Genomic DNA, 12,944 nt, shown 5'->3' with positions numbered 1-12,944 from the left:
TCGGGCGCTTCGCGCCCTCACTAGCGTTGGCAGCCGAGTCATCCCCCCCAGGTGTACGAACCTGTCTACGCCACTGCCCACGAGGACCGATGTGGAGTGTCCCATGGTAATATAGGCGATACTGCACTGGTCGTAGTAGAAGCCGGTGGCTGGTAGGGACGCACACCACTAATTGGAGCAATTTTGGGATTCCCCTTAGACCCGTATCTAAAATGACGTAATGGTTAGAAAAATTATCATATAAAATCAACGGTGCATATCTGAACATATGGGCATAGAGAGGGATTACTACTGGATCTGTTCAGTCGCGTGGGAGAGCAAGAATTTGTCAATGCTGGATTTCATGGGAACCTACTTAGTTGCCCAAGAAACCCTGTGAGCATTGTGACTGCAACCAAGTTTGAATGCAGTCTGGGTTTGAGCCCCTGTTGCGCGAAAAAAGCTGAAAACCCCTTTTTATATTTTTAGCGTTTGAAGGATATTGGATGAACTACCAAATGATAAAGGTTTGTATGGTGTCATTATTAAGACTTATTTTTGGCGATTTCAAATCTCATTTTTAACACATGAGTCTATGTGGGAATAGTTAGTAGTGTGTGGCCGTAGTAGGAAGGTACACCCTATCCTGAAGGCGGGAGTCGGCTGGCTTGCTGGCAAGGGTCCCAGCAGGCAGGAATGCATGCTCTTTCCCGTTCCCGTTGGCACTCACAAGCAGCAAACTTTGTCAATCCTCATTTATAGGCCAGGTTCATCTTTCAAACTAATGGCGCAGTCACATTTCCCTAAGGCGGGCGTACGGCGAATAAAAAACAACAGTTTTAACTTTTTTTGGTACCAACTACATATAGGTGGTTTAAATTATAAAATGAATAAAACGGCTGTTTTCGACTTACCGTACGACTGTCGTAGGGGAAATGTGACTGCAGCATAATTCTGACCTGGTATCCTCCGTGCTCTAGCTGAACAGCATAAAAGGGTGCACTCAGGCATTGCCTATGTTGCGCTTGGAGAATGCTACTTAACAAACATGACATAGCAACAACAATACATATTTAGGGGCTCAGGGTCATTCACACTGCAATGCCTTTATAGACGATGAGAATAGACCTGTTCGTAGTTACTTCATGGACAATTTTGGTCAAACGACCTTTCATTCCTTTCATTGAGATAGGCAGATTTCAAAGCAAGATATTATGTAAGGATGCCTTACATAACAGGATGAAGAAATTGAATAGACAAGGTGACTAGAATAGCACACAAATGAACGCTCTAAGAAGGTATTTGTTGCATTTCTACTTTGTATGCATATTATAGCATGTTGTACAATGTACTTGGCAAACTGTGAAATACCAGTCGTTCTTGGACGCAATGTTTTTTGTGGATGTAAATGAAAAGCACAATTCAAAAGAATATATGAATGATCAAGGCATCAAAGATGGTGCTTATCTCATTAAATTTTAAACAACCATGTCACTTTAGTACAAATGACCTTCCTCTGATCATGCGCAGAATCTTCTGATCATGCGCAGAATGGAACTACGAACTGGCTTTATAGGTGCATGAATGTAAGCAGGTACATTCACACTGGGGATTGAGTGGACCCAGGCATGTGAGTAAATTGCCAATTCGTCTACTGCCAACCCGTCCACTCACCACATGGTCTACTTTCATTTAGTCTAATGCCATTCCGTCCATCAACATTTCGTCTAACAACCATTTGGTCCAATAACTGTTTTGTCCAATCACCATTTCGTCTATGGCCAGTTGGTCTAATATCCATTTCAATTTAATTCATTTTGCACAATTAGACCAATTAGACCAAATGGTATATGGACTAAATGGCTATTTGACCTACTGGTTATTAGAGGAAATGGCGAGTGGACGAATTGGCAATTAGACCATGTGGATAGTGGACGAACTGATGGTAGACCAAATGATAGTAGACGAGTTGGTAATTGGACGAATTGGCATTAGACGAATTGGGAATAAACCAGCATGTGCACCAGCACCAACAAAGACTTTCAAAAATGCAACAGCTTTAGTACAACCATGGACCTATGAAAGCTGGTCATTCATCGGTTAGTTAATGAATTCACTAACATCTGACTGTCATTGTCATGTGAATAACATTCTCTTCATATTTATCTCCTGTGATACCATCATGGTCGCCGCCAATTAAACCATGAGTTACAGAAGCTTTCGGTGATTAGACATTTAACATTAGACAAATTGTATGCGCAGAAGGTAATACATTCTCGGAAATTAATGTGCAGTTCTGGTTTACAAATGGTTATCTTAGTTCCATTGTTTTTATTTGGAAAAATGTATGAATATTTCAAGATAGAGGATGAAATGAAATTGATTGATTGTAATTTATAATCACATTTTAAAGATTTCCTCATTATATTCCAGAGAAACATGGTGGGTTTCTTGTAGGGGTCGTCCCCCTCTCGTTGTTAGAAAAGTCATTATGAGTGTGCAGAAGCGTGCAAATCGATAATAATAAATTTGATATCACAAAAATCGTCTGCTTCTCAATTTGCTGTTCCAAATCTGAAACATCTTAATTGAAAGGTATAATCTGCTACAAGACATCAGCCAACAAACGGCAAAAAGAGCAAAACATTCCTTTGTGAAGATCAGATTCGCCTTGGTAGTCGCTATTGTCAAAGCACCTGTATGTTATCATTAATATGCACATAATCAGGAGACGGCGACTATGATTGCATCAAAAGAATGCTCGCGTTAATCGTCCATTTCTTATAGGTCCATGGTACAACAAAAGCCACTAGGAAACACCGATTCACGAGCACCTCTAGTTTGCTCGGATAAATCTTCTGTATTGCAACATAATTTGTGTGAATTTCGGAATAACAAAATTTTGACCTTTGTAACGCATACTGTATTTAGGCCTACTGTGAAACTCTCTTCGCATTTTGCACCAATTACGTCTCGTGTGTGCAAACCATGTTAGAGCTCTGTTCATCATCATCATCATCATCATCATTAACATCATCATCATCATCATCATTGACATCATCATCTTCATCATCATCATCATTAACATCATCAACATCACCACCATCATCATCATTGACATCATCATCATCATCACCATCATCACCATCATCATCATCATCAACATCATTATCATCAACATCACCACCATCATCATCATTGACATCATTATCATCATCATCAACATCACCACCACCATCATCATCATCGTCGTAATCAGTACCACCTTCCAAACCTCTGAATTCCCACCATCAACACCACCATCATCAGTCCGACCTCTGCGTCCGCTACAACCTCTACCACCTCTGTATACCACAACCACCACCACCAAAATTATTAGTATTCTCCACCAGCATCACCATCGTCATCATTACCAGCACTGGCAGCATGTTTTACATATATGTGCCGCAATTAATTTTACTCTAAAATAAAACTTTCCAACCACAGACGTCACTGCCCAATGACAAAAAGGCAGAGTTTCATCTTTTTGTCAGCTAAGTCAAGTTTTTGTTCTGTTTAAATTATTGTTTGTAACATTGCTCAGGTCATACTGAATTATTATACGGAACGTTCGCCCTTTGCTATAAAACGAACATGAATTTTAATCGACAAACTCGAATCAACGTTGCAAGAAACATAACCTTAACCAATTGTATCAAATTTATTATGTTATAGAATTTCATAAAAATGTGACAAATATACAGTGGTGCTACAAAGTTAGTGAACCCCACCACAATATGCACCCCTTCAAGATGAGTGTTGAATATAGACAACGATGCTACAATGTCCATGATGTCCGGTGAGCCAAGAGAAGCAATCTATATTGAATGTAATATTTTATCACCTAATTTAACAGTAATATCTAAATGATGGCAGAATTTGAACACTTTTAGATATGTTCATTTTCTGATGGGGTTCACTAACTTTTTAGTACCACTGTATGTAAAATATCAATATATTATTTTTAGTAATATGAAAAATATACAATTAACAAAAAACAACAGCCAAACATGACCCCTGAGAAAAAGAAAAAAGAAACTGGATATGGCAACAGAAACACAAAGTCCGATTTAATTGAATTTTCGATTAGGACCGCAATAGTTCCGCGAAAGATGAATATTATTGTTCACTGGCGGATCGGGGGGGGGGGGGGGGCACAGCCGGCCTGTGCCCCCACCCCCTTTGACAGGCACAATTAAAAATTTGTAATGTAAACTTTTTTCTTGCTTGTCAAATTAGGGAAAATGTGCCCCCCCCCCCTTTGGTGAATCCTGGATCCGCCCCTGTTACTGCTTTCAATTTCATGTCCCGACCCATTCGTAAATCCGATTCATAACAACAGTGTCGATATATTTCATTTTCTCTCTCAATTCAACAGTTTAATTCATTTATTCAATACTTTCATAAAAAAACATTTATAAAGATATAATAACATAGACAACAAATTATACAAATAATTATGACATTGAAAGTAAGCAAACAATCAAAAAGAAAAAAATAATAACAGAAATTAATTACTTTACTCGGACAAAAATGAAAGTATAAGAAGTGGTAGAAAGGCTGAGCATTATATAAAGCCAAGCTCCAATCATATAAACCACATCATGTATCACTGATTAAAAAAAAGTAAGATTTAAAAGATACGTGCATACATATAATCGGCAACACCTATTAAAAAATTTGGACAGACACACACACCCCATATCTTTATTTTGTAAGAATTATTGTACTTGTGAATAGTTTTGAAGTAAATAAAATTTAATTGTCCCTTTGAAGACTTTATTGTGTTCTCGAAATAAAATAAAGCACATTTTAGGACCCTTATCTTTATTCTAGACCAGGTCGGCTATTGTGCACAAATGCATTGATAGACAGATATACGTACATACTTCATTGTACTTATTAGATTTAGGTTAAAATCATAAATCAATTACAATATTATGGCTGTATAAATCTTAACGTGTTATGTATGTAAAATTGAAACTAAAGGTGAAAATGTTGTGTGTCGTACGGAAATCAGAAATGTCCCGTACGACACATTTAATATTATAATATTATGGGGCCATACAAAAAGCAAGAAAAAGCAGGAGGAAAAGTGTGGATCTTTGTGCACCTGACCTCTCCGAGTACTTTTAAGTTTAAGAGCTTTAAAAGAATATCGATGGAAATTACTCGTAGTCGAAGTCCAGCCCAGTTTCCCCTAGCCTCTCCTCTAGTTGTTTATCGAATTCTTCATTTTGGGCCACCGTGAAAAAGTTTTTCCAGTCTCCAATTACACCTGGAAGACAAGTTTAATAGAAGGGGAACCATAATATTAAGAATGGTGCAAATTTTATTGGTGTGTACCGGGTCTTTTTTTTAGGGGGGGGGTAAAGCTCTTTATTTCGAAGGATCATTTTGTCGACGGTTCTTTTATATTTCAAAGGTTCGTTATTCATAAACATGTCAATTAAATATTCCACGATGCTCGTTAGTCCGAAAACGAAAAAATAATAATCAGAACATGAACCAGGATCCCATCTTACAAAGAGTTACGATTGATCAAATTAAATCTCAATTTTTTATATGGAAATCCATCAATGTCATAATTTTTGTCTTATGAAATTTGCTCATTGTTCTTTGAAAACAAAGAGAAGCATACTAAATTGTCAAGAAAACAGTGAATGTATGAATATACATCATTTCTAGAAAAATATTATTAACCAACATGTATTTTAGATGTTGACATTGCTGGCTTTCCATAGTTACGATTGATTGGATCTATCGTAACTCCTTGTAAGACGGGGCCCAGGACTTCTTTATCTGAAGGTTCGTTATTTGAAAAAATGAAGTAAGGTTCGTGACGTCATTAGGTCCCTCATTTGTATACGGACAAGGAAGTGTATATAAGTGTTTTGTGAAATTATGTGAAACTCTAACATTCATAACCTTTTTAAAGTTAAAAATCCGATTTTGATGAAATTTTCAGCATTATGCGTCTTTGATTGTAACTGTTTATAAAAAAACAACCTTGTTTTGTAGGAAAGGATTTCCCATTCAAAGATAATGTGTTGTTCATAATGTATACCGTGCGTTTTGTAGTCAGCTTATGGAATTTTCATAGAAGTATATAGTTCACGCTAACGATGTGGGAGAGGTGCTCGTCTGTGACGTCACAAAACAAAAACGTTAAACATTTATAACTCCTTTATTGTTTAACGAATTTCAATCAAACCTTCACCAATATTGTGCTTGGGTGGGAAATTACCTTTTTGGAAATAGCTGAGTTTGCCGAATGCCTTGCTGAAAATATAGCCATCTTCTAGTGTATCTTCCAGTCTCTTCATCTCTTTCTTCATCTGGTCCATGGTAGTTTTCTTGACGATCTCGTCTCGGACATCGTCTGAGATTGGGTGATCGATGAACTCGGCGATTTGAGTGACGATCTTAGAGGGATTCTGCAAGAGTGAAATTTGGTAATAAACTTATCAGTAAATAAAAAACAATGATAACAAAATCGTTAAGCGTTTATGGGAGGGGATTTTGTGAGATTTTTGAGCGGAGCAATTGTCGCCGGAGCAAACGTCATGGAGCCGATCAATTGTTTCATCCCCTTCTTGAATACCATGACGTCAGGGATTCACGCCAATGGGTATAAGACTAGGGATCAAAACTTTCATTTCATATCTTTTTTACGAGCAAAATATTGAATAATTGATATATATGTAAAAAAAAATCATATTACATGAACATCATAGTACTTAAAGTATGTAAATTTATTAGCTTAATCCGATGCTCACTAAATGAGAGAAATATAAAATATAATATTTCAGCAATTGTTTCTGTTCCATAATCTCTTACATCTAAGAAGTATTTGCTTTTAATGTTTATGGTAATACTTGCAATTTAGCACGAACATTTCAAATGCAGATTGATAAGAACAAGACATTAATAAGCGAGCTGACGTAAAGGTAAACATTCAAATAATGAAGATGAAATTACGAAGGAGCCTGCACAGAGCAATTCTTGTTAAGTCTTAATTCCTTATCATTTTAGTATAAAAATTATGAAAGATCTAAGAATACTGAATACTAGTTAGCTTTATAATATCAATGTGAAGTTTTACCTTTTTCATGTCCTCGTATTTCAAGAAGAGAACATTTTTGTCATTCCGTAGTTTCCAGAACGATAGAACGTGCCGATGCCAGGGACCATACATGACTTCACAAGTTGGTGAAGTAAAAAAAGAAAGGAAACAAAATAATTTTCTTGATTTAGAAGTGGCATACAATATGACGTATTAGTTTTTTTCCTCGTATATGCAATATATAAAGTGATGTCATTATAAGTTTCATCATTATCATTGCAGTCGCCGTCGCCATCGTTATCGTTGTCGTCATCATCATCATCATCATTATCATCATTATCATCATTATAATCATCGTAATCATCACCGCCAACGAAGTCATTAACTTCATTATTATTATCATCATCATCATCATCGTCATCAGCATCATCAATATCATCATCGACATCATCATCATCATCAGCAGCAGCAGCATCACTCTCTTCATAATCATCATCATCAAAATCATCACATCATCATCGTCGTCGTCGCCCGTTGGCATTACCATCATCGCCGTCATCACCACCCTCATCGTTGACATCATCGCCACTATCATTAACACAATCACCATCCCCATCCTCATTATCATCATCATCATCATCTCCATCCTCCTCCTCATCATCATCATCCTGTTCATCCTGCTTACAATATTCAGTGAAGACTGAAGAATACAGCATTTCCCATGTTACAAACTTGGCATCAGGCGTCAGACCGATGAATTTATACAGCGATGCCAACACATCTTTTGGATTCCTTGCTGTGTAGATGATCTGTACAAACCAAAATCAAAATAATGTGTTCGGCCATCGGTAATTTAAGCCATCAATCTAAGGTATTTGCAATTATTTCAACATCAAATCAGTATACTATTTTGGTTAGTGTGGGAGTAATGAAGGCCTAATTAGTTTGACTTTTGAGCGGATAGCTTATAATTATTATTTATAGTTATCATAGCGGTTCGTCGTGCTGCTCCAACAACAACGCCAGCTACGACGACGGTCTGACGAAGCTTGCAGCCTCGCAAGCGAAAGCTTACCGAATAACAGGTAAATTTTAATGATTATGGATAAAAGAACGTCTTCTCATGAGAAAGCATCATTCTAATATAATTTGGCTGATGGTTCTGACCACTTGTACACTTTCACCTTTTGAAGCAATAAGGAGTTAGAGTTAAGGGCTTCATTTTTTTAACATATCAAAGACAAATATAACAACCAGTACTGACCTCTCAGAAACGTTGTAAGCGCTAACAATGCGCTAACAGAGGCCCTGTTGCAAAAAGTAACGTGGCAGCGATGTCTAATATTACAATGATGCATTACTTACACATTGAAATAAATGTTTTGACAATCCCAAATATGTGACTGGGCTTACTGGTGGCGCTCTGTTGGCTAACAACGTTTGTGTGTGGTCAGTATAGGACCTAACAGTTTTGATTTTTTTAAGTCGAATGTTAAAATATGTCTTTAATGGAATTCACCTATCATCATCTTCAGCAGCATCACCACCACCACCACCATCATCATCACCACCACCATCCATCGTCATCATCATTATCATCATCATCATCATGACACCATCACTATCGTCGTCGTCATCAACATCAACATCATCATCACCATCACTATCGTCATCATCATTATCGTCATCAACATCGTCATCACCATCGTCATCATCATCATCGACATCATCATCATCATCATCACGTTAAATCTTACCTTAGCATTGACTTCAAAGACGTCCGGCGGAAGAAGCTCGATGGGAAGATGAGTGAACATGATCCGTGGGGAGGGCATCTTGTCCAGCTCTTTATAGAACATGATCAAGGGCATACTTTTATCATACGACTCTTTGTTGAGGAGCGTGAACTCGAGATGATTCTTCAAGGTGTCTCGTTTCACATTTTCCCAAACTCCATCGGCCTTGATAAGTGCGGCAGTTTCAAACGCCCAGTGTGTTCCTGCATATTTTAAATTGTTTTTTAAAACGAAAATCGAAATATGAAAATCGGCGATAAACTTTGGCTAGAGAAAGTGCAATTTTCAGGGGCACGCGAGCAATTAGCGAAGGATAGGATTGCCGGAAAATAACAAAGTCTCGTTGTCGTAGTTAATGCGGTCAGAGATCGCCAAACCATCACAGGAGTTCAGAAAGGTTGTCAAGCGTGGTGTGCGTATATTTTTAGTTCGAGAAAATGGCAGTCAAAAAGTCGTAGTTAATTCGGTCAGAGATCGCCAAACCATCGCAAAAGTTCAGAAGCATCGTCAAGCGTTCGCGTGCATTTTTTGGCTTTCGGAGGGATTGAAAATGTTTCCTGCACCACGGCTCGGGCTATATTTTTCATTTTTCCTGACTCAAACATATTAAGCTTCATTTGCGCAGAACCTTCTTAAAATATGCGCGGTGTTTGCAAATTCTTCACGAATTCTCCGTAATTCTCGAAACTTATCGCGACAGCTTGCCAAATGTCCAACGCGCAATAGCGATGTTTTTGCAATTTCCACCCGATTCTTGGAAAAGTCGCATTTTCAAATTCAAGTCACGTGTTCTATATGTTTGTTTTGTTGACTGGCCGTACACTAGTTCAGCAATGGTAGATACCACAGTCGCACAAGCGCGTATACTGTGACAATTTTATACAAACATGCGTACAAATGGTTTGTCGCGAGTCAATCGGAGAAAAAAACTTTTCTCTGAATTTTTGACAAAAAAAATCTCTGTGAATTTTTAGACTTTGTACATTTTTCTATCTTGGCATCATTCGCGAATCGTTCGACTACCTCATGGAATCTGTCAGCATATAGGTGAATTCATTTTTAGTTCCAAATCTTGATTAACACAGGATAATAGGATAGACATAAAATTTCTGGGGAGTGTTTCATGAAAGGACTTGTCGGACGTTTTATCCGACAAGTCCTGTTTTATCCGACAGTTACCATAGTAACACTGCCTCTCAGCCAATCAAAATCTAGGAAAGATGTCAGATCTGACAACTTGTCGGACAAAAATATTGATGAAACGCTCCCCAGGTGGGTGTTTCATAAAGCTGCTCGTAAAGTTACGCACAACTTTACGAACGACTGGAATATGTTCTTATGTCCAAAATGAATGACATAGGGATGAATAATTTAGCATAAGAAGGGGTCACCAGTCGTGTGTAAAGTCATTCGTATCTTACGAATAGCTTTTTGAAACACCCACCAGGTGATTTCTAAAGGCAATTATGAATTTGTATGTTAGTGTCGTTGAGTGTAAATAATTTGCGTGTATTTTCTCTAACATGTTCAATCGGTCATATATATAGGCCCTATAAAAAATATGATACCTTACATCTAAAAAATATGATACATGTACCTTGCTTCCTGCCCAATCAGAGGTGCAAAAAGTTCGGAGGGACTGGTGCATCAGCGCACCCTTTTAAGAAGTCGGGGGTTAAAAGATCGCATCAAATATTGATCATGTTGGGGTTAGTTGCAAAATAGACTGACTAAAAGCGTCCATTATTACACTCTAAAAATATTTTGGTGCCACATCCGGTACCGGGACAAAATGACCCAGAATAAGACCCAAATGTTTTAAATTCTGTGTAAGATCTAACCCCTTCATTATTATTAAGACCTTATTCAGGATAATTTTGACCCTGAATGGAGTGTGGCGCCCGGGTGTGGCATCAACTGACCCGGTTCCCGAGTCAATCTGACCATGGACCTATTCGTAATAGGTCCATGATCTGACCCAAGGCATGATTAAGAGTCCGAGTAGATATATAAATATAAATATTCAGCACAGGTTACTCACCTGATTTCGGTGAGGTGACAATAAGGATATCATCTGGTCGAAACTTGAAGGATTGCAGGTCCTCAACCACTTCAGGCAATGCATGGGGTGGAAGAGTAACCCCCTTGTATTGATTGGGCTTAATGGAAGGGGTCATATCCGGTTCCGTTTCACATTCAGTCGCCATTTTGTTCCCTTTCGCAAGCCTCCGAGTTCGATTCAAAGATATCAACAGATTGTGCCCAAAACGACTATTTTATGACTTGGATCGCAGATCTCAAGCAAACAAGCACACTTTGATGGATTCTTTTAAGCCCGTGTATGCCAACGTACGTAGGCTATGACGAGTCGTTTTCTTAACGCATTTCCTTGACATCAAGAAGTGCCTTTTATTAACAACTCAGATGATTCTTCACAGAAAGTATTTAATTCGCGATATTTCATATTGTCAAGAAAATGCGATGCTTGATATCAAGTATGGAATGCTTGATAATAATGAGTGGGATTGAAGGAGTAAACGACTGGCCGCACGCATACAGTACGTCGGCGTGCGCTGGCTCAGACGGACATTTGGATACTTTATGTTGAATACGATTGAATGTTCTGAAGTGCGTAACGTAAGAAGTGAGTTTATTGTGTACGTTTTAGATTATCGCATGCGAAGGTCGCCTTTTGATCAATAAAGATACTGAATTATATTCTCCACGGTGTTTATCTCCAGCGTGCTATTGACTTTCAAGGATGTACAAATCAAATTCTACGGAAATCGTGCAATAAAAGTAACACACAATAAAGTAGATATGTGATCCAGTGACACAAATGAAACAGACATCAAACCAGGGACCTATCCACGGAGGATTAGTCTATTGTCACTGGGGGTGCTGAGCATTGTCACAGCACCCCGAGTAACAATAGATAATCTTCCGTGGATAGGTCCATGCATCAAACCGACTGATAAAGTGTCTTTAAGAAGTAAGTAGTAGATGTGTTCGGCTCGGAGTCTGTTTCGTTGATGTGACCTGGTGACTAGGGCAATCCATGTTTTAATGGAACTCATAGAATGATATAATAATTGTCCCACACAGAATCCTTCCACCAGGGTTTCCGTCTTACAAAGAGATACGATTGATCCGATCAATCACAACTATGGAAAGCCACAACATCAACATCTAAAACGCATGTTTGTTCAAAATATTTTCTAAATATGATGTATATTCATACATCAATTGTTTTCTTGAAATTCAATGTGTTTCTTTTCATAAACAAAGGACATGCTATCTTCCAGGAAAAAAAAATACATTGTTGGACTTCCGTATAGTTGAGGTTTTGATTATATCAAGATTGGACCAATCGTAAGTCTTTGTAAGACGGGGCCCTGGAGTAATTAAAGGGGAAGTTCGCCCTGAAGAAAAGTTTATTGTAAAAATAGCAGGAAAAGTAATAAAAATATTGGTGAAGGTTTGAGGATAATCCGTCAAAGATTAAGAAAGTTATTAGAATTCAAAGTTTTGGATTTGTGACGTCATATGCGAGCAGCATTCCTACATAGCGAATGGTAAAAAAAATCAATGAAATGTCATTTTCTCAGAAAATTGAAAATGGTTTTTACTGTGCCTTTTGTATATCAATAGACAAATCATTTCACACCCGATCATAAATAGAAAACAAAATAAAGTCATCAGGAACCATACAAAATTTGAAATTCATCGATTTTTTACCATTCGCTATGTAGGAATGCTGCTCGCATATGACGTCACAAATCCAAAACTTTGAATTCTAATAACTTTCTTAATCTTTAACGGATTTTCCTCAAACCTTCACCAATATTTTTTATTATTTTTTCTGCTATTTTTACAACAAACTTTTCTTCAGGGTGAACTTCCCCTATCACCTAAAGACATTTTTTAAGATTGCAAATATCTTATCAAAAAATAATACCCCTACCCTTTGTATTTGTTATTGTTCACATTGAGAAAATGCACCCAGGGGTGAAAAAAAATCACATCTTCGATATCTGTGATTTAAAAAATATCATTTAATTATG

The 12,944-nt window shown here is 37.7% G+C and overlaps 1 protein-coding gene across 1 annotated transcript; it reads right to left on the bottom strand.

Annotated features, from left to right (window-relative positions):
* Nucleotides 1-3,573: 3,573 nt before the first annotated feature.
* LOC129274518 (sulfotransferase 1C4-like) lies at nucleotides 3,574-11,916 on the bottom strand. Its single transcript, XM_064108692.1, has 6 exons — nucleotides 10,922-11,916; nucleotides 8,842-9,083; nucleotides 7,770-7,893; nucleotides 7,124-7,218; nucleotides 6,266-6,455; nucleotides 3,574-5,296 (listed from the first exon to the last, which is right to left on the bottom strand). The coding sequence occupies exons 1-6, from the start codon at nucleotides 11,085-11,087 to the stop codon at nucleotides 5,187-5,189; spliced, it is 927 nt and encodes a 308-aa protein (XP_063964762.1). The 5' UTR covers nucleotides 11,088-11,916; the 3' UTR covers nucleotides 3,574-5,186.
* Nucleotides 11,917-12,944: the final 1,028 nt, after the last annotated feature.

The sequence above is a fragment of the Lytechinus pictus genome, chromosome 13 (genome assembly GCF_037042905.1).
Source record: "Lytechinus pictus isolate F3 Inbred chromosome 13, Lp3.0, whole genome shotgun sequence".
Taxonomy (NCBI): Eukaryota; Metazoa; Echinodermata; class Echinoidea; order Temnopleuroida; family Toxopneustidae; genus Lytechinus; species Lytechinus pictus.
Note: the sequence above shows the minus strand (reverse complement) of the source record. Positions and strands in the feature narration are given on the sequence as shown.